Source organism: Macrotis lagotis, chromosome 1, assembly GCF_037893015.1.
Source record: "Macrotis lagotis isolate mMagLag1 chromosome 1, bilby.v1.9.chrom.fasta, whole genome shotgun sequence".
In the NCBI taxonomy this organism is placed as follows: Eukaryota; Metazoa; Chordata; class Mammalia; order Peramelemorphia; family Peramelidae; genus Macrotis; species Macrotis lagotis.
The window spans coordinates 6,695,453-6,717,238 of NC_133658.1; the positions used below are offsets into that span (position 1 = coordinate 6,695,453).

General features: G+C 50.8%; 1 protein-coding gene across 2 annotated transcripts in view; it reads left to right on the forward strand.

Annotated features, from left to right (window-relative positions):
* The window catches only part of NBAS (NBAS subunit of NRZ tethering complex), a 212,954-nt gene that overhangs the window by 80,188 nt on the left and 110,980 nt on the right, over window positions 1-21,786 (forward strand). For both annotated transcript variants that reach the window (XM_074195083.1, XM_074195079.1), the window contains 5 exons: window positions 2,592-2,704; window positions 4,738-4,851; window positions 12,949-13,062; window positions 13,254-13,411; window positions 14,677-14,781. In XM_074195083.1, coding sequence (XP_074051184.1) covers window positions 2,592-2,704; window positions 4,738-4,851; window positions 12,949-13,062; window positions 13,254-13,411; window positions 14,677-14,781 — 604 coding nt within the window. The remainder of the gene's footprint in view (window positions 1-2,591; window positions 2,705-4,737; window positions 4,852-12,948; window positions 13,063-13,253; window positions 13,412-14,676; window positions 14,782-21,786) is intronic.

The window sequence follows — 21,786 nt, forward strand, 5'->3', positions numbered from 1 at the left end:
CCGTGAATTAGAGAAATGCTAATTAAATAATTAAAAGAACTTTGAGGTACCAACTCATCCCATTCAGAAATAACAAATACTAGGGGCAGCTCGGTGGCGCAGTGGATACAGCACTGGCCCTGGAATGGGGAGGACCTGAGTTCAAATTTGACCTCAAACATTTAATAATTGCCTAGCTGAGTGACCTTGGGCAAATCACTGAACCTCATTGCCTTAAATAACTAATAATTTAAAAAAAGAAATAACAAATCCGAAAGGGATAAGGAAAATAGAGACATTAATGAATTGTTGGTGAAGCAGTGAACTGGTCCAGTCATTGTAGAAAATGATCTGGAACAATGCCCAAGGAGCTATCAAACTGAACATACCCTGAGCCAGCAATTCCACTGCTGGGTCTGTATTCCAGAGACTCCAAAAAAGGAAAAGGTCCTATGTAAACAAAAATATTTATAGCAGCCCTTTTTTTTTTAGGTTTGTTTCTTTTTTGCAAGGTGGCTTGCCCAAGGCCACACTGCTAGGTAATTATTACGTGTCTGAGACCGGATCTGAACCCAGGTACTCTTGACTCCAGGGCCAGTGCTTTATCCACTGCACCTCCTAGCCGCCCCAAGCAGCCCTTTTTAAAAAAAATTTATTCAAGGTTTTGCCTTCCTGATGCTCTGCCTGCCTGCCTCCCTCCCCTTTTGTCCTCTGTCCCTGAGATGGTTAGGTAATCGGTTACACACGTTCAATAGTTATGTGACACATTTCCATATTAGTCATTTTGTAAGAAGACTTGAATAAAAAAAATGAAAGTGAAAAATATCCTGCTAAAGTCTGTATTGAATTGAATTAATATCTGTTCTTTTTCTTGAGGTGCGTGGTAGGCTTCATGTTTAGTCCTTTAGGATTGTCTTGGATCCTTGTAATGTTGAGAATAGATAAGTCGTTCACAGTTCTTCATCAAAGCAACTAGGTGGGGAAGTGGATAGAGGCTGGTCTTGGAGTCAGGAGATGGAAGTTCGAATCCAGCCTCAGACTCTTACTAGCTGTGTGACCCTCGATAAGTCACTTCACCCTGATTGCCTTACATCCAGAGTCATCTCCAGTCGTCCTGATCCCTATCTGGCCCCTGGACCCAGATGGCTCTGGAGGAGAAAGAGAGGCTGGGGACTTAGCACAACCCCTTCTCACTCAAATCTAGTTCACATACTTGTCCTGGCATCACCTCCCTGACCTCAGGGTCTTCTTCAAGAACAAACATTAAGCATGCTGCTCTTACCATGTACACTGCTCTTCTGGTTCTGTTCACCCCACTTTGCATCAGCTTGTTCCATTATAATCGGTTACTACCGCTTGTTTAGATGTTCCCCAGCTGATGGGCATCCCTTCTATTTCCAGTTCTTAGCTACTACTCGCAAAAGAGCTGTTTAGTAGGTTTCCTTTGGTGCCAAAGAATTGAGAGGGTAGAGATGCTTATTGATTGAAGCATGACTGAGCTAGTTCTTGGGTGTGGTTGCGGTGGTGTTCTGTTGTGTCATCAAAAATAAGGAGGTGGGAAGTTTCAGAAAAAGAGCCACAAGACCCCCAGAGCTGTTGCAGAGTGAATATGGGGAAGCATTAACCCTTCCTCTTCTCTGACTTGATGTCCCAGATGCATTTGTCCTCACCAGTTGGCTCCCTCATTCATCATGCTGGTTTTGATGAGGCCTGCTGAAGCCAGTGGCATGGCACACCAGGGCTTCTGCACTCTTGGCTGCTCTGGGTCCTTGGTGATGCCTCATCCTGGTGTAGCAGGAGTTTGGGTTCTCCAAGACACTTCCTGTGGAAGGGAGGACCTGGGAAGATGGCAGGGTCTCCGATCTGGTTTGGCGAGAGGCCTGGCTCTGTGCCCCTTGTCCAAGGACAGATCCACAACCTCTGGAGGTGTTGCCCTCGAGACTGGTTTTTGGCTCTGGGAACTCCCAGAACTAATCTCTGAAGAGGTCCCAGAGCCAAAAAGAACAGCCAGCACCCCAGGGCTCTAGAACTCTGAATTGGGGAGGGTCCACGTGAGATGCCTCCTTCGCGGGGAACACAGCTTAAACTGCAGTCAGTCTGACCTTGCTGCCCCCTGAGGGGTACGAGGAACAGGAACTTAATTGTAACTGACCCTCATGCTTCACTGCCCCCAGGCGCTTTGGGATCCTATGTGTTGTGTCGGCTCTGACTTGAGTCTGTGTTAATGGGGCGCAGTCCTTGAATGTCTGTGGACCTCCCTGTCAGCGTCCAGTCTGAGGTTCTCCCTTACATGGCAGGCAGAGGGCTGTGCCTCTCCAAGAGGACAGTCACCTCCTGGGCACTTTGGTTAGAGAAAATCAACTGGTAAAATAGTAGCCCCTGAACTGGTCCAGGGCCAGGGGCCCTGGGGCTTCTTCTCTGGAGCACTGCTTCCCCTGGTAAAGATTGCCATCCCTCCTCTGCTTAAGGAGATGGACTCAGAGGGTTCCTGTGGTTTGGGGGTGTCCAAGTGCCTGTCTTCTCTTGCCCCTCTGGTCAGCTGCTTTTCAGACCCTGACTGGCAAGTTGTGTGGGCCCCCTCCCCTTTTTCTGATGAGGTCTCTGTTCCCTAGAGCTTGCTTGCAGCTGATCACCGACTGTCCCCGGGCTATTCAGGAGGAACTGGATCTCATTCGGGCCCTTGGGTACCTGGAAGAGTTTGGGGTCAAGAGCCTCCCTCTGCAAGGTGAGAGTTCTTTTCCTTGGTCCTCCCAGGAGAAATATGTCGAAGGGCCTGGTCAGGTGACTTTTGTTATTCATGTTGGGCCATTGTTGGCTCAGTGTATAGAGCACAGTCCTGGAGTCAGGAGGACCTGAGTTCAAATTCGGCTTCAGACACTTAATTGCCTGTGTGACCTTGGGCATGTCACTCTTAACCCCATTGCCTTAAAGAAATAAAAGGTAGTGCATTGGAGGCGTCCTGATTCCTATCTGACCACTGGACCTAGATAGCTCTGGAGGAGAAACTGAGGCTGGGGACTTAGCACAGCGCCCCCTCACTCAAATACAATTCCTCTGCTTGTCTTAGAATCACCTCTCTGATGTTATAATCTTCTGGGACAAAGATTATGTGGTTGTTGGGTGGTCTTTGGTCTTGCCCAATTCTCTGGGACCCCTTTTGGGGTTTTCTGGGCAGAGATCTCCTCCAGATGAATTTACAGCTGAGGAAACTGAGGCAGGTGGGCTGAAGTGACTTGCTACAGGTCATACAACTCATCCGTGTCTGGGACAGATTTGAACTCGGGTCTTTCTGATTACCGTTCATTAGCACAGAGGGTCATGACAAGAAGCAGATGAAATATTCAGGCCATTGTATCTGGAGCACTTGGAAGGCTTGTAGTCACATTGGAACCTCACAGTAGCTCAGGGAGGTCAGTGTCATTCCTGTTTTGCAGGAGGCATACAGAGGTGACATGACTGACCAAGGGTCACCCCGTGAGGAAGTACCCAAGGCCAGATTTCAGGTCAGGCCTTCCTGGTGGCAGGTGCAGGGGTCTGTGCCCCAGGGTGCCCACTGACTGCCTCTGCCATCTGGACAGCTATTGATGTAGATGAGGGCTAGGTCTGGGGTCCAATCATGCTGCAGACCCTTCTGGCTCTTCACCTCAATGGCATCCTCGTTACCTGCAATGGGGGTCTTCACAGAAGTCCCAGTGAGTTTAAATACTGAGCCTGGCAAATAGTGGACCCTTAAGAAGCACCTCTATATAGAATGGCCATGTGACTTGGGGCGTTGGAGGCAGGTGGAGCTGCTGGTCAGAGGTGGTTGTGGGGGGTCTGTCTCATCTATGCCACCAATTCCTTTACTTGGAAGCCTCCAAGCCTCCACCATCACCTCCCTGCCCCCCCCCAGGGTCCCTCCCTCCATGGCACAGGGACCCCCTGGAGCTCGGGCATACCAGGATGTGCCTCATGCAGGCACATCTATCAAGAAGCTCTGTGTCTGCAAGGGGGCTTTCCTTTTTGATTTTTTAAGAAGCATGTTAGATGGCCTGCTCACCCCAGTGTGCACAACCCCAAACACCAATGGATTGTGAAGTTTTCAGTGGAGTCCTAATCTTCTCAGGTGCTCGCTTAATGGTCTGGAGTGGTGAGAAGGTTTGCCAAACAGCTGTGAGGGCAATTGTGTGGGAAGTGCACCAGCTGTTGGGCCCACGGATCCGAGAAGGGCGGGCCTTGGCCTCCTCTGCTGGTCACTGGGCAGGCCACACTTTCCTTTTGTTTATGGGAAGGGGGGTCTCTTTCCTTGGTGCCATAAATACCCCCTCCTCAGTGCAAGGGGAAGCAAAATTATAGGGATGCACATTGACTCATCTAAGGACTAAGAAAAAGCCTATGTTCCTAAATACTGATGATGCTCATCCTATGTCCAGAGGGCTGCTGTGTGGGTTGGTGTAGACAGAGGCTTCAGCAAGAGCTGTTGGGTTAGCCTGGTGGGGCAGGATGTGCCCATGCGTCCACAAGAACATCATAGGAGGCCCCAAGCACACTAACAGTATGCACACTGAGTTGGACTTTGGTGGTCAACTGACATGGAGGTGGGGGGTTTGGGACCCTGGAATATAGGGTATCTTGGGCCCAACCCCCACCTTTTCCATATCAGGTCCCCTGACTCCATGGTGCCACAGCCACAGGGACCTGGCCTGGGATGTCCTGGGAGGGGGGACATCTGCCCTGTCCCAAGGGCCCCCTTTCTGACATCTCTCCTCTCTCCCGCAGTGCGCCTGTGTCCTGACCGCCTCAGCCTCCTCAGGGAATGCCTGGTCCAGGCCCCAACTTGCTACAAGCAGTCTGCCAAACTCCTGGGCCTGGCCAGCCTCCTCCAGGTCGCAGGTGAGTCTGTGCTGCCACCTCCTAGCTGCACTCTTGCAGGGAGGGACTGGGGGTAGGGGCATCTTGAAGCCCATGCCACCATGGCCTCACCACAACCTTGCCATGCTGTATCCGTAAGAATTCTGGGAACAAAGCCTTTTGTCCTGGTGCTGTCCTCAGAGAGACCATTAACTGACAGCTAGCACTGGGGGTGGGACAGGATCCCGGCAGGGATGCTAGGTTGGGAGTCAACTGTTCTGGGGGGGGATTCTTCCAGGCCCAGAGAGTCATGGAGTGGTGGGTTCATTGTGCCCACCCCCCAGCTCTGACCTTCTCTGTTGAGCCCCTCCACTCACATGCACAAACTCACTAGAGGATACACTCTCACATGTTCAATATACATGTGGTCCGACACAAACACTCGTCATGTAGTCACACATGCATGGGCATCCGAGGAAGGGGCTCTTTGAGCCCATGGTTGGCCCTCTGGCCTGGCTTCAGTTTTCTCAGATGAAGACACTGGGCCAGATGACTTCAAGGGTGAGCTGGTCCACAAGCTTCTGGATGGATGCCTTCAGTGACTGGCCCCTGCTGTCGGTCAGTTGGTCAGTAGACAGTGGGCTGGGCCCTTGCCTGACCACCCTGTCTAATGGGAGGAGAAAGTGGAAGGTCCCAGGGTCTGGGGTGGTGTCCAGCTCAAATTGAGGAGCCAGGCAGGAAATGAAGAGATGACTGGCCTCCTGATGTGGAGACTCTGGGAGGAGGAGGGGGCATGGGTGGGCTGCCCCTTGAGTCTGGCAGGACTCATGAGACAGAGAACTGGCCATGTGTGGGGGTGTGTGGGGGCTCCTCTGCTGCTTCCGGAGGCCTGGCTTCCCCTGTCCCCTCTGCCCTGGGCACTCTCTGGCTGTGTTTTCTTGTCCACATACTTGTAGCCTCTAAAAGAGATGGGTTGTCTTTCTGTACAGTCACCAGGAAGAAATTGGAGTTTGCCCGATGTCCTCTTTAACGAATCCTCGGGGCTGCTCTCTTATTTTTTTCAGCCTGGTGAAAGCTTGCATTTTCTTCCATCAGTCTTTTAAAAAACCCTCTGAAAACTGATTCCCATCTTGTTTTTCCCAATATTGTGTATGTAATAATCTATATAATTTTGTCTTCTATGGAAAGTCATATGAATTGGACTTTCACCTATTTTTTATTTTGAATTTTGAACTCAAGGGAAAATGAAAGAGAAACAGTTGCAGCCACACTTTGTCTTCTTCCAATAGTCCAGGGTCTTGGCCTCGATGGCTTCTTCTTCTATGGTGCTTCTATGGTGCCTGTGAGAGCCTGGACTTACTTTCCCAAAGCAATTACATTGGAAATGGGTTTTCTCCCCAGGGTGGTATTCTATGCTGTTAGAAGTGAGAGAGGCTGGTTCCATTTATTCCAAAACACTCATTATGACCAAGAAATGAGTGTAAATTTATCTAGTGATAAAAAATAAGTGTAGGACTGGATCATTTGGTACTTTTTGGGGGAGGTTTTCTAGACTGAGCTGGACAAACTCCTGTCAGATTGGTTTAAGCAGCAACCTCTTTAGAAGCTCTGGGCTGGGGTGGATGTTTCCCCTCAAGGCCCTTTTAGCCGGAAGTGCTGGGAGGACACTGCCTTCCAGCGCCTGCAAGGGTGGGTGTATATGTGTAGGGGGGACCCCTAGGGATGTGCTGGGGTCTGAGCTGACCTGTTGGACTGGCTTGTGTGGTGAGCCTGGATGCAAAGTGGGGGAAGACCATTGTCTGGGCGCACCAGAGTGTTTGGATGTTGGGTTATTTGAGTTTCATGGGATTTTTTATTGATCAAGAACAAGAATTTGAACCCAGCCTTCAGTGGCCTCCTGTGAGGACCTGGGGACCCAGCAGTTTAGATGGTATGTTCCATGGGACAACCCGCCCCCCCACAGGTTAATCTCTCTTAAAAGTTTTTGTAAATATTTTGTTTGTTTTCCAATTATTATACACTAGTTATATCTACCTATCATTTTTGGTAAGGTTTTGAATTTTACACATCCCCCCCTTCCTTCCCCCATCCCCCCCCCCAGAAGGCAGTCTGATAATCTTTACATTTCCATGTTTCCGTGTTCTACATTGATCAAAATTGAATGTGTTGAGAGAAAAATCATCTTCTTGAGGAGAAAATAAAATATTAGACATAGAAAAATTATGTAGTACATAAGACACTTAAAAAAAATTAAGGTAATAGTCCTTGGTGTTTATTCAAACTCCACAGTTCTTTCTCTGGATACAGATGGTATTCTCCTTCGCAGACAGCCCCAAATTGTCCCTGGTTGGTGCACTGATGGAATGAACGAGTCCATCAAGGTTGATCATCGCCCCCATGTTGCTGTTAGGGTGTACAGTGTTTTTCTGGTTCTGCTCATCTCACTCAGCTTCAGTTCATGCAAATCCCTCCAGGCTTCCCTGAGTTCCTGTCCCTCCTGGTTTCTAATAGAACAATAGTGTTCCTTGACATACATAGACCACAGTTTGCTAAGCCATTCCCCAATTGAAGGACATTGACTTGATTTCCAATTCTTTGCCACCACAATCAGGGCTGCTATGAATATTTTTGTACAAGTGATGTTTTTACCCTTTTTCATCATCTCTTCAGGGTATAGACCGGATTATACCCTGGTATAGACAGGGTATTGCTGGATCAAAGGGTCTGCACATTTTTGTTGCCCTTTGGGCGTAGTTTCAAAATTTCTCTCCAGAAAGGTTGGATGAACTCACAACTCCACCAACAATGTATTAGTGTCCCAGATTTCCCACAACCCTTCCAACATTGATCATTGTCCTTTCTGGTCATATTGGCCAGTCTGAGAGGTGTGAGGTGGTACCTTAGAGATGCTTTAATTTGCATTCCACTAATAAGTAGTGATTTAGAGCAATTTTTCATATGAATGAATTGCTTTGATCTCATCTGAAAATTGTCTTTGCATCTCCTTTGACCATGTGTCATTTGGGGAATGGCTTATTTTTCTTCAAATTTGACTTAGTTTGGGGTGGCTAGGTGGTGCAGTGGATAAAGCACCAGCCCTGGAGTCAGGAGTACCTGAGTTCAAATCCGGCCTCAGACACTTAATAATTACCCAGCTGTGTAGCCTTGGGCAAGCCACTTAACCCCATTGCCTTGCAAAAATCTAAAAAAAAAAAAATTGACTTAGTTCTCTGTGTATTTTAGAAATGAGTCATTTGTTGGAAATACTAATCACAAAAATTGTTTCCCAATTTACTACATTTCTTTTGATCTTGGTTACAATGGTTTTGTTTATGCAAAAGCTTTTTAATTTAATGTAGTCAAAATTATCTGGTTTGTTTTTAGTGATGTTCTCCATCTCTTCCTTGGTCACAAACGGCTCCCCTTTCTATAGATCTGACAGGTAAACTACTCCTTGAACTCCTAGTTTGCTTATAATATTGTTTATGTCTAAATCCTGTATCCATTGGGATCTTATCTTGGTATAGGATGGGAGGTCTTGGTCTAATCTAAGTTTCATCCATACTAACTTCCAATTTTCCCAACAGTTTTTAAGTTTTTATCGGAGTGTTCTTATCCCAGAAGCTGGAGTCGTTTAGTTTATCAAATAGCAGATTACTACAACTGTTTCCTGCTATTTCTCTCATTAAAGTAATTTTTTGGAAGTTTGATTGGTAGGGCACTAAATAAGTATTTTAATTTAGATAGAATTGCCATTTTTTTTATATTAGCTCTGTGTATCCATGAGCAGTTGATATTTACATAGTTATTTAAATATGATTTTATTTGTCAGAGAAATGTTTTGGTGTTGTTTTCATAGAGTTTCTGAGTCTTCCTTGGCAAATAGACTCCCAAGTATTTTATATTAGCTGAGGTTACTTTGAATGGGATTTCTCTTTCTAGCTCTTTCTGCTGCATCTTTCTAGACATATATAGAAATGTTGAGGATTTATAAGGGTTTATTTTATATCCTGTGACTTTGCTAAAGTTGCTAATAAATTCTAGTAGTTTTTTAGATTATTTTTTGTAATTCTCTAGGTAGACCATCATGTCATCTGCAAAGAGTGAGTTTTGTCTCATCCTTCCCTATTCTAATTCCCTTCAATTTATTTTTTTCTCTTATCACTGAATCTAGCATTTCTAATATGATATTGAATAGTAGTGGTGATAATGGGCTTCCTTCCTTGTTTCACCCCCGATCTTATTGGGAATGCCTCTAGCCTCTACCCGTTGCATATAATGCTTGTTGATGGTTTCAGATAGATACTGCTTATTCTTCTGAGGAACAGTCCATTTATTCCTACACTCTCTAATGTTTTTAGTAGGAATGGGTGCTGTATTTTGTCAAAAGCTTTTTCATCATTTATTGATATAATCATATAATTTCTGATAGGTTTGTTGTTGATATAATTGAGTATACTAACAGTTTTCTTAATGCTGAACCAACTCTGCATTCCTGGGACAAATCCTACTTGGTCATAATGTATTATCCTAGTGATAACTTGCTGTAATTGCTTTGCTAAAATTTTATTTTATTTTAAAGATTTTTTTGCATCCATATTCATCAGGGAGATAGGTCTATGATTTTCTTTCTCTGTTTAACTCTTCCTGGTTTAGGTATCAGCATCATATCGGTGTTATAGAAAGAGTTAGAGTTCCGTCTTCACCTATTTCACTTATTTTTCCTGGGTAATCTCTCCATCATCTTTGTGGTCTTTCCTTTGAGAAGTGCTTGCTGGCCTAACTTGCTGACCTAGCCTAGGACAATGGGTCCAGTTACGTAGCACACAGATGTCATGGGGGGCAGCAGGGATATCCTGGTGGAATGCCTCATTTCCCATCGTCTGCTCTGCCCAGATGTCTCCCACCTGTCCCTCATTGTCCTACAAGTTCACTTCAGTCTGAGGTCTCCTCTAACAAGAGCTCTCTCACTCCTATGGTGGGGAGAGAGAAGGGGAAGAGTGGCCTCTAGAACCTTTGCTTAAGGAGAGGTCTCAGATTGCCCCCCCCCCTTCCACTCTCCACTCCCTCCAGTTTTCTTTAGTGGTTTTTTTCTGCTCTTGTTAGGTTATAAACTTATTGAGGGCAGGATCTGTCTTGATTTTTTTTTTCCCTAAATGTATCTCTAGGACTTGCTCCAGAGCTTGGTTCCTGGTTCTTCATCTTGTGTAGTGACCGATGAGGCCTGGAATTAGTCTTAGAATCCTGGTCCCATTATGTCCAAGAGGGGCTTTTGGACAAGTCACATGCCCCATGAGACCCAGACTGGGAGCTCCAGACCTGAGTCCGACCTTTTTTTGTGTCTTGGCCCCCTTTGGGGTCAGCTGGTGAAGCCTTGAACTATACCTAGAGAATAAGACTATGTCCTAGACCCCAGACCAAGGACTTCTGCTCTAAATTAGATTAGTGCCTCCCATCTGCCAGATATGGTGGGAAGGGGCTAGGGATAGAAAAAGAAGCAAAAAGAATCTTCCCACTCAGGGGAGTTGGCCAGACTGGGATAAGACTGAGTCTTCTGGGTCTGGGCAAGAGCATACCTTTGGTTAAAAGAAGCTTTGCCCAGGAGCAGGAATGGAGCCTTGACCTTCACCCAGTGGGTGAGTCCAAGGGCTGGGTTCAGAAATACCAAGAAGCTGCCGTTCTCAATCCTTGTCCTCCAGGGGAGTGATGAGCATGGGGGTCTGGGCTGAGAAGTCACAGGGATGAGGGGATGGACAGGGTCCTCTCAAACTTCTGCCTCCCAGGACTCGTCACTTCACTTTGGTCACATACAAGGAAGGTCCATTGAGATTCAGACACTCCTACCATAACCTCGTCCTTCAATCTCTCCTTTGGCTTCAGTTCTTCTCATTTAGCTTAGACCTTCCATTTCTCCCTCTTCTCTGGGTTGTTGTCTAGGGTGGATGATGAGACTGAGAGGACTCAATTATGTGGCTGACCGGGTCACTCAGTCCCTTCATCCACCCCAGGATCCCCCTCATTCATCCCCTCGCCTGTGGCCAGGCATGACCTTCTCCACCTGCATCCTGTCCTGCTTCCCCATCCCTCTTTGCATTTTCTTGTGCTTCTGAAGGAGGTTGCCTGGGCTCCTCCACAGGATTCCCCTGCTCCTGCTGGTCTTTTTGAACTTCCCCGACTAACTCTGTACCCGGGGCTTCCCAACCTTTCTGTCCTTCCCAGATGACCTTAGAGCCTTCCTTCTCTTTGGCAGTCGCACCTCTGATTTTACTGAGAAAATAGCAGCCTCCCCCCATCCATTGGAGCTCCCTCTTCCCCATCACCAATGCATCATCCCCCTCCTTATCAATCATTCTGTTATCTTGGCCATTGCCATCCCTCCCTTCTGTGCTGCCTCCATCATCATTCTCTGCTCATCCACTGCTTCATCTTCTGCTGCCTAAAGCCCCCCCCCCCCCAAGCTGAGAGAAGTTACCTCTTTGCCTTTTCCTGTCCCTCAAGCTGACGTCCTTTCTCTCCTCCACCACTCCACTGACCCCTTTCTCCTTGGGTGGTCAGGACTCTTGGACCACTGCATCTGGGACCTGTTGCCTTGCCCTGGTTCTGGTGGCTCTCTCTGACACCCTCTGTTGGCCTCTGGTCCTGCTCATGTTCCTTCCTCGACTCCTGGGATGGCACTCTTGTGGTTTTCCCCCTTCCGTTGTGGCCAGCTGCCCCTTCTCAGCTGCCTGTTTTGACTGCTCCTGTGGTGCTTCCTCCCCTCCATCTCCTCTGCTTGGTTATCATCAATACGATGATGACTCCCAAATCTCAGAGTCCAAATGGAATACTGAGGAGCCGAGTCTTGTCTTTCCTTTTTCACAGTCCTTGTGAGGTTCAAATGAGATCTTGCACACCAACACACTAGCACACATGCACTCATACTCACACAAGCGCGCGCGCACACACACACACACGCCCCACGAGTTTCACAACATAGAATGCTCTGCAAACCAAAGACGCCCTGGCAATGGTGCCACCCTTCTGCCGTGCTTTCTCACCAGTCCCCTCTGCTCCTGTGCTAAAGCGATGCCCATAGTAGTTGGTGCTCTTAGAGCTGGGCACATGTTGGTAGGGCAGGACCTTGGCTTTTTGATATATATTTAGTTGGTAAACAAAGGTTGAGAAGAGACCTGGGAGCAAAGCCGAGATTTTGCAGGGCAGCTGGGGGTGGGCTGACAGAGGGTTCAGAAGGAGCAGGAGCTTCCTGGGGCCTCCCTGGGAATCTGTGGACCAAGACTGGGGGGGCAAGAGCCCTCTGGATGTCTGGAGGCTTTCTGGGAAGGACCACCTAGATCTGAGGGTGAGCCAGGGAATCCGTGTAAGGCTCTGCACATGGGCATAAGCACAAGGATGAAGCTGTCTGTAGTCTTGTGAGCTGGAAATCATGACTCTAGAACAACTTGCATTTGTTTTAACTGGGTAGAAGCTGGTAAGGAGGCGGTGATTGCCTTCCCTTCTGCCTTGGAGGCTGTAATGACTTTACTTTTTACATTGTTGAGCATAAGACTATAGGAATGGTTTTATTAGTCCACAATGGGGAGAAAAACCGAAGGCTCCCCAAATAGTCAGGGCCATTCTTCGTGCTTCCCATGATTAATGGATGTGGACGTGCAAGAACCTCTATCACAGAAGACATGTTGTCCATGGTCTGGTGGGGCCTATTCTTCTGTAATTAGCCTCTTGGAAGAAACTATTAAAAAATGTAATTTGATAATTGCATTATGCTGTGTTCCGCAGCATCCTCATGATTATACTTAGGAGAGGCGTTGGATGAAATCTCAGTCATGGCTATTCAGAATCCCTTCAGGGAGCTGAACCTACTCGTCAATCCAACAGCTCTGCCTTCTGTCCCTGACCTGGTGGGCCTTCAGGTTGGCCCCCCAGCCTCCTGCGAGGGGCTGGAGCCTGCATCTTGTGGCTGAAAGTCTGGCCTGGGCGGGGGTTGGGGGGCCTCTCTCTCTCTTCAGCCTTGGGGACGGGTCCGGGTCTGCCCACCTAGACCCAAGAGTCACTCTTCCTTGGTTGGGGATATTCTCTTAACCTGAGCTTGCTGAGTGTCAACATTGCCTTCACCACCTCAAGGTCAACTTCTGCTTCCAGGTGAGGATCCCGAAGAGAGGAAGGGCCAGGTTTTGGTGCTTTTAGTCCAACAAGCCCTCCATTTCCAGGACTTCAAAGCCGCCAGCATGCACTGCCAGGAACTGATGGCAGCAGGTAACGTAGACATGCCCTGGGGAAGGGCTGGGCACAGCTGGGGAAGGACGGGAAAGGTGGAGCCACGGTGGGTGGTCAGGCCTGGGGTTGGTCAGACCCATAGGTCAGGTGGACGGTCTCCAGGGTCAGGCGGGTGGTCTTCAGGACTAGACTGGGTTAAAACTATGCTCATGCGTCCTCTTCCTCTGCAGGCTACTCTGCAAGCTGGGAAGTCTGTAGTCAGCTGGGCCAGTGCGAAAGCTTCCAGGACTTGACCGCTCGCCAGGAGCTCATGGCCTTCGCCCTCACTCACTGCCCTCCTGGCTCCATTGAGGGGCTTCTGGCAGCGAGCAGCTCTCTCCAGACCGAGGTAAACCTCAGGCTGCAAAAAGCCTGACCTGTACAGTCATGAAAGTGAACAGGTGTGGTCCTCTCCTAGTGACCAGTCAGGGAGTGGCTACTTTGGCCAGGGTGCTGAGCCCTGGGGAGACCCCACAGGAGGCAGAAGAGTGGCTCAAATTAGGGGTGGGATTGGGAAGGGGTTCCTGAATGGGGGCTTTGACCTGAGACCATGCCAGAGCTGGAGGAAGAGGGGAGGTCTCCTCCAGACATGGGGGGAGGCAGGTGGAAGCTGTTGGCCGAGCAAACAAAGGGATGAGAGCAGCTGTGCTTTAGGAAGATGACTTTAGTGATTGAGGAGGTTGGAGCAGAGAGGGGAGAGATCTGAGGCAGACCCCCAGCAGCCTCCACAGGGATGTGGGGGCAGTGCCTGGGGTGGGGGAGAGTGAAAGGGAGGGAGGTGTCCAGGATGCTGCCTGAGCGTCTGGGTGGATAGTGATGGGGCGAGGGGGTTGGAGGGAAGTTCTTGACGTCCAGATGTTCCAATGGGCAGGGAGAGAGTTGAGCCTGGGGCTCAGCCACGGGATTGGGCAGAAGAGGTAGAATTGAGAATCATTAATGAAGTCCGTGGAGCAGTCTGGAGGGAAAAGAGAAGAGAGCCTGGGCTGGGCCCCTTAGGGACACCTGGTTAGAAGGCAGGATCTGGGGGAAGAGGACCAGGTCGGTCGGGGACGGGGTATCCTAGAGTCCTAGCGGGCAGCTACATCCCTTCAGTTTGTGGTTGAGATGGTTAAGAAACAAGGGTCACTTGTTAAAAAATTAGGGCACAAGGTATGGGGGTGGAAGGGAGAGGTGTACATGGGTGTTGGAGGTCCCCTGTTTGCTGGTGGGTGCCAGGAAGCCAGGACAGGTGCAGAAAGGCTCCTCTTAACTGGCCTTCATTCAGCTCCTCCTGTGGGGCATGGTCAGGGCTGGCCCCCCGAGGAAGCAGAGAGGACAAAGGGGTCTCAAGGACATTCTACGCCTTATGTGGAAACAATGCTGACCTGGAGCCCCAGGAGTCCTTGCTTCAGTTTTTTCTAAGTCATATTCTAGGATCCCCCATAAAGAGACCTCCACTGTTCTAGAAAACACGAGGAGGGCTTGAAGGAAACAGATGGCTGCTCCAGAGAGAGCCACTGCCCCCCCCCCAAGTTGAGGTTCCTTCTGCCCATTAAAGTCAGTGTGGTGGCTGTAAACTGGGAGGGGGGGTTGAACCTTGCAGAGCTTGGCTTCCAGCCTCTGGTCCCTTTTCAGATTCTGTACCAGAGGGTGAACTTCCAGATGTACCCATCCGAAGGAGGAGAAAATCCAAATGTTTCCATCCTGCCAGCGCAGTGCCTCAACAAGGGGCTTCCTGAGGTAAGCTGGGCAGCCAGACTGAATGGGGGAGAGAGGGGCCAGGTGGGTGGTTGAATCCCCGTGGTGGGTCAGTTGTCCTGCTCATGTTTGACACCTCATGATCCCATTTTGGTAAGGACGCTGGAGGGATGGTCTTGGAGGAAGAATTGAGGCACACAGGGTGTAGTGACTTGCCCAGGGCATGCATGTGAGGCTGGGCTTGACCTCAGGAAGATGAAGCTTCCTGCCTCCAAGTTTAGTGCTGTGGCCGTGGCACACTGTCCTGGCCTCTCTGGGAGGCAGGGGCCCTCTGTGATCCCTGAGTGGGGGGCTGCCTGGAGCGCCGCTTACATAGGTGATCCCACTGTCCTTCTAGTGTCTGTGATTCTTGTGAACTGACTGTGTGGAGAGAACCCACCTGGCAAGGGGGGAGCCAGTGAGGAGGGAACTTGACACCCGCAGAAGGCTCTGGTGGCAGCCCTGGCGCAGCCCCCGTGGCGTTGGGTGGGCCGTGCCCATAGACTGGTGGCTCCTGAATCCTGGGGACTCGGGTGAGGCAGGAGGCGCTGTAGCCGACTGCATCCTGCTCCCACCAGATACTGTGCGCCTGCTGGGAAGTTCAGGAGCTCCCTGGTCTCGTTTAATGAGGCTTCTCTTCAGACATCTCCCAGGGGTGAGCTTCTGGTGACTGGGCTTCCACCTTCTCTGTACAAAGCAGGGTTGGGACCCTCTGCCGAGTGTGTGCCACTAAGGCTCCCCCCCTCCCCGACTCTTCAGAAGACAACTCGAAGTGTGGGCATTTCTTTAGTGCCTGCTGGGGCCCATGGCCTGCTCATGCACAAGCATGTATTGAACGGCTCCTTCATGCCAGGCGCTTGGCTAGATGCGGGCCTGCAAAGACCCCAGCCGAACAGGCGAGCCATTTCTACCTGGACAGTGTGAAATATCTCCAGCATGTGCAGAGAGGAAACGGGGCTCCCAGTGTTTCCACTCCGGCCAAGTGGCCAGGCTGCCCGTGGAGGAGCGTTCTGTTTTCTAGTCAGAAATCCACAGACAAAAGACGCACAAGTGCGCACATGATTAGTGTCTATGGCTTGAGGATCCGGTTGGTCTTTGAGAATTATCCAGGAAATGCTTCCATCAGGGATGCCTTGTGCCTCCAGAGACCATTGTCACCAAGATACCCCAGAGATGAGAATGTTTTCCTCTGAGACCCCAGCCTAGAGGAGAGGAGCCCCCGACAGCTGGCAGCGCCAGCCTCCATGTGGAGGCTGCCCTAGAGGAGGGGTGCTGGGAGCTGAGCCTTGAGGGGGAGGCTGAACGGAGAAAGGCACTGAAAGACAGGAGGCGGTGCTGGGCTGTCCTCCTGAGGGTGACCGTGGAGGAGCTCATGGATTAGACGGCTCTCCCCTTCTCGTGGCAGGAGTACGTCAGATGAAGTGTGCTTTGTGTTGTTCCATGGGGTGAGCTCCACATTGGGAGTCCCTGGAGCCGAGTTCGAGTCACAGCTCTGCTTCTTTACCTTTGTGAGGTATTAACAAGTTTGCTACTTGCTGTGGTTCCCCACCCCCCACAGCCCTTATGGGGGAGTACAGTCCTTGTGGAGAGGGACCACCAGGTGTGGCAAAAGCATCATCCAGGGAAGTAGCCGCTGTGGGAAAGGGGAAAGCCACCCACTGCCCCCCCCCCCGAGCAGACTGACCAGCCCAGCATTCCAGCTGCAACGGCCCCCTGGACCAGAGGTGGAGGCAGCAGGGACCAGGCAAAGTGGACCTCTCCTACCCCTTAAATGTCAATCCCTCTAGGGCCTTGGGACTGACTCTCAGCCATCGTGCTGGGAAGTAGCCTCTGGGCAGATGCTGCGGGTTCTACCTCCTCCTGCAGGGGGTGAGGTCTAGAAGGGGAGGTTCTGGTCCCCAGCCATCTTGGCCGGGTCCAGGTCCACACAGAAACCCCTACCATTATCCATGGTGGTGGTGGTGGTGGTGGTGATCCCTCCATAAGCAAGTGAACTAGATTTGAGTGAGGGGCTGTGCTAAGTCCCCAGCCTCACTTTCTCCTCCATAGCATCTGGGTCCAGTGGCCAGACATGAATCAGGATGACTGGAGATAGGTGTGAAGCAGTCAGGGTGAAGTGACTTGCCCGAGGTCACACGGCCAGTAAGTGGAGGCCGGTTTTGAACTCTGGTCCTTCTGACTTCAGGGCCAGCGCCCTACCCCCTGCACCACCCAGCGGCTCACTGTTATTGGTGGAGATGATGTGGAGGAAGAGGCCTGCTCTGCTGCTGCCCCTTAGGACCCAGGCCCTCCCTCTGACTTAGAGACAAAACCTTCCCTACCTGGGAGGGCCAGGCTGCTGGCCTCTTCACTGTCTGGTCAGTGCAACCTCAGGACCATGCTTGACCTCAGGGAGGGCTTCGCTCCCTTTCTCCTCTCTCCTCTCTTTCCTTATCTGTATCCTCTAAAGAGAGGGGAAGTACCATTGACACGGAAGGTCCTGGCAGACCTCCCTCCCCCTCCCCAGATCCTTTTCTTCCTTCCCTGGCCAAAGGCCTGTGATGATGAGTGTCTCCATCCACCTTGGAGCCCCCCTCTTGCCCCTGAACTTGGATCCTCCAGCTGAGCTTCCTTGTTGCCTGTCCCCCATGGGGCCCCCTTTGACTCTCACAGAACCCCATCACCAGTGTTAGGAGGTTCCATGGCAGCTGGGTCTAGCCAGGCTCACCGGGACCAGCCAGCTGTGTGGGGTCTGTTCACCGCTTCAAACCTGGGCCATAGAAATGACAGTTTTGTTCATCTAGAGTCATGCTCCAGCTGCTCTGCAATGGCCCTTGTGTTTGCACCTAAGCATCCTGCAGCCTCGTGCCCGCAGACGATGGGTTGTTTGCAGCCAGAGCTGAACCAGGATTTGAGGACGACTGTAAAATGAGAGGTTTCTGTTTTCTTAATAGCCTTGGTTCCCTTGTCTCCTAAAGGCAGCATCTGCCATGCATAGGAGGTACGCATCTTGTCCTGCCACCATTAGCCTGGCCACTTACCTTGTGGGCCCCTGCCCTCCCCAGGGGGCTGCCACTTGGTGAAGTAGGACCCTGCTTGGGCGCTCTGCCCTGCCAGGAGAGGTCCAGAGCCCATGGCTTGCCTGTTCTCCTCTGCCACTGGATCCTGTGCTGCTCTGAGAGTGCCAAGGGGTCTGGGGTCAGGGACTGGTAGGTCTGTAGATTCAGACATTTCTTTGCTGTGGCTCCATCTTTTAGGCCCGCTTTGTTTTGCATCATCTCCTCTTGGTGGCATGGTGTTTCTATGCTGACTTTCTAGTCCTCAGCTGAGTAAAACCAATCCTAAATAGGCTGGTCTGCTTTTCTCCAGGCCTATTAGCGGCATCCCCTTGAACATACTAGTTTGGGAACCCTGTCTTCCTCAGCCCCAAATGACCCTCTTCTACCTAGTGAAATCCGGAGGCTTTGGATGATTTGTCTTTCCTTTTAAAGCTAGTCCCTTGAGGTCATTGCCTGGTGCTGTCAACGAGTGGAGAGAAAATGATGCCCCTGGGCTCCTGCCCTCCCTCCTCCCTTGGCATACCACTCTTGTGGCCTCCTGTCCTTGTCCCATCTTCTCTCTTCAGACTCCTTGGGGTGCTCACTGTGTCCCCTTCATGCTTCTATGCACTCTTGGTAAGTCCCCAGTATGGGTTTGTTGGCTAGGTGAAGATCATTCCCCCCACCCCAAGTCCCTCCTTGCATCGCCTCCTCCTGACGGGGCGGGGAGCCCCATCTTGATGACTGACCTCCCTCTGGCCTGTCCAAGGGCTTGGTCTTGAGGGGGGGCCTGGCTTCACCACAGCCAGCCCAGGAAGAGGGATAACTTAAAATTGCCCCACATTTGGGAGCCTAAGCATCCTGGTGATCATGGTTCTCAGCAGCTATGGTGCAGAATCCCCACATCTCCCAGGAGCTTCTCCTGGTCCCCCTTCCTGGCCAGGGTGTTCTCCCTTTGGGGATCCTGTGGCAATATGTTCTTTTCTTTGTCTGTTCATCCATGCTTGCAGTGTGGTAGACTCCGTAGCCACTGTGGCCCCCCGCCAAGAGGGGACAGGCGAGGGGGCCCATGGGCCCATGTCACAATGTGGCCAGCAAGGCTTGACTTGACCAAGCACATTTGCGATGAGAGTTTCCTTTTGTTTTTAAACCGGGGCCTGGGAGAAGAAATAAATGCTTGTTATTTGAAGAAAAATGAAATTTCCTATTGAGAAGAAGCGCTTCCTACCTTCCTGCCTGCTTGGGGGCAGGGCCAGAGGAAGCTCTTGGACCCACTCATCTGCCTGAGGTCTGCAGGTTTCTGCAGACTGGCTCCACGATGGTCCTTTAGTCCTTTATCATGATTATTTCCTCGGACAGGGCTTCACTTTGGACCTTTCAGACTTCCGGGGCACCCCTGCGCCCCTGGGCTTGCTGCCTTGTCCCTTTGTTGTCCAGTTGGTGACTGGGCTGCAGCTTCTTTTAATGGTGGACTTTGTGAATTGCTGCGACACGATGTCTGCCTGTAGATCCTGGGAGGTGCCGGGCTCCTGTGTCGCTGTCACCCAGGGTGCTTTTCTTCCTGCCCGCTCAGCTTTGGTTCTCCCATAGCAATGCAGCGTCGCCACCTTTGGTCACCAGCCTACAGACGAGTGTGCAGAGCAGCACGCCTTGGGGGTCTTGGCGTGGGTTGTGGGCAGCAGGTGCAGAGATAGCCTGGCACCCACCATCGGACCTGGGTCCCCTTCCCACTGTGAGCAGCCCTCACAGCCCAAACATCTCAGAAATGTGCTAATTGTCCCAAATTGCATGCTTTGACTAAAACGGTGATGTTTATCATGAGAGGTCAGTCTTGGCATCTTTGTCTCTCTGGGCATGTGGCCTCTTTTCTAACAGAGCTGAGGGGGTAAATTATGTCTGATTGCTCCAAGACTGGCAGGAGGGCCCCCTGCACAGACCTCTTAACCATCATTAGTGGGAGGCTGTTGGTGGAGAACCTTCTCATTCTACTTCCTCGGAGAGTACCCTTGTCTCCTCTTCCTCCCTTTGTTTCCCTGGACATCCAAGGGGTCTGAGCCCTTGAGCAGGGAGGAGCTCAGGAGAGGAGTTAGGAAGTCAGTTTTCAAATGTGCTTTGAGAAAAACAAAAACAAAATGAAAATTGTCAGCATGTCCCACCTCTCCTCCTCCTCCTTCCCCCCTTCTCTCTCCTGCCTCCATCCTCCTCCACCTCTTTCTCCTCGGGGCCTTAATTCTCCCTTCCCCTTCCAGCTCTGCTCTTCTTCCTTTGGACCCTTTTTCCTTCTGTCGCTTCTCTTCTACTCCTGCAGCTCTCCAGAGAACCTGTCTGCGCTATTCTCCCTGGCTCCTGCCTCCCCCCCACCCCCAGCTGTCAGTGAGGAGGTCTTGGTGCCTCCCCCTGCTGCCTCCTCTCCGGAAGCCCTTGTAGGTTCTGTGGGGAGAAAGGAGGAGGGTCTCCACTAGAGCTGTAAGAGTGGCCTGGGAAATTCCTGGAGGTTGTGGGCAGGAGGCCCTGAGCTTCCTCCTCCCCAGGTTCTCCTCTCTGTATCCTTGCACTTGGTGGATGGTTCTGAAAGAAGAAAGTGACTCTTGGTTCTGTCGCCCCCCAACCCTGCCCGGGGCTGCCCAAGCTCCTTTCCCTGGGCCAGGGGCTGCTCCCTTCTCATTCTTCCCTTCTCTGATGGCTCCTCAGCTCCTCTGATCCACAGTCTTGGTGACAGGGTCAGGAGGGATGGGGAACACTCACTGTTCTCCCCTTCAAACTCGGGTCTGAGGATCTTGTGTAATCAATACTTCTGCAAAGGTGCCTTGTGCCACAGCTTGGAAATAAGATATTGGCATGATAGCAAATCCTGTCTTCTGGTTGTTTTTATAGGACTTTCCTGCCTGTCTTGTCACTGCCTCCTCCTCAGGGCTCCAGGTGACACAGCTGTTGACAGGCATCATTTCATAAAACATCCATGTCCTGTTGTCACTCGCTTAGATGAATTCTGCCTTTCTGGGACATGTGAAAGGCCTTTAAGGAGGGGACAAAGGAAAGGGGAGGGGAGGGGAGAGGAAGGAGAGGAGATGGGGAGAAGAGAGGAAGGAGAGGAGATGGGGAGGGGAGGGGAGGGGAGAGGGAGGAGAGATGGGGCAGCTGTCCTTGGTCCTGTTTCCTTCTTGGCTCAGGTCATGGCAGGCTACTAGAAGATCCCTCCGCCTTCTCCTTTGTCCACAGCTGTCCTTTGTTGTCTCCTTCCTCACAAAAGCATTCCTAGAAAGGCTTTGGTTTATTGGGGGCCTTGCCCCACCTGACTGGTGGCTCTTCTTCCCCATCCTCCAAGCCACTGCCTCCTGGACTGGGACAGGCAAAGCATAGTGGGGCCGCATTCCTGCCCTGGTTGAAAAAGCCCGTGGTTCCCTCTCTCTGGAGTTGAGTACAAGCCCCTTCCCACAGAGGCTGCTCCAGCTTGGAGACTGGAGGGGAGTCTCTGGTCCAGCATGGTCTAGCAGGTTCATTCCTTTTGTGAATGGGTTGGATGAGATGGTAGCAGCTGAGGTTGCTCCCAAGACTTCCATTCTGTGATTCTGTAATCAACTGAGAAAATTGTGGGGAGCTGGGTGGGGCCAGGTGAGAAATGTGTTTTTAGTTTATCTGAATGGTGACTGGGAGCCAGGGGAGGTTCCTGAGCAGGGCAGGGGCAGCACAGACCTGCCTTTGGGGCCAGATGGGAGAAGAGAGAGAGTCCTGGGGCAGGGAGCCCAATGAAGAGGCTCCTCTGTTCACATTCTGACTTATTTCCCTCTTCCCCCCCATTAGTCTCCTAAATGTACCTCCATATGATTTTTTTTTGTTTTGTTAAGTTCTGCAGTGATCTTTTAGTTGTTAAATTTGTAGAGCACTAAATCTACATTATTTTAGGTAACATTATCATTTTCTTTATATTGGAATGACTCAGGAATAAAGAATGTCTTTCTAGTGGTTTAAACCTTGCTTAATTTCTGTAAAG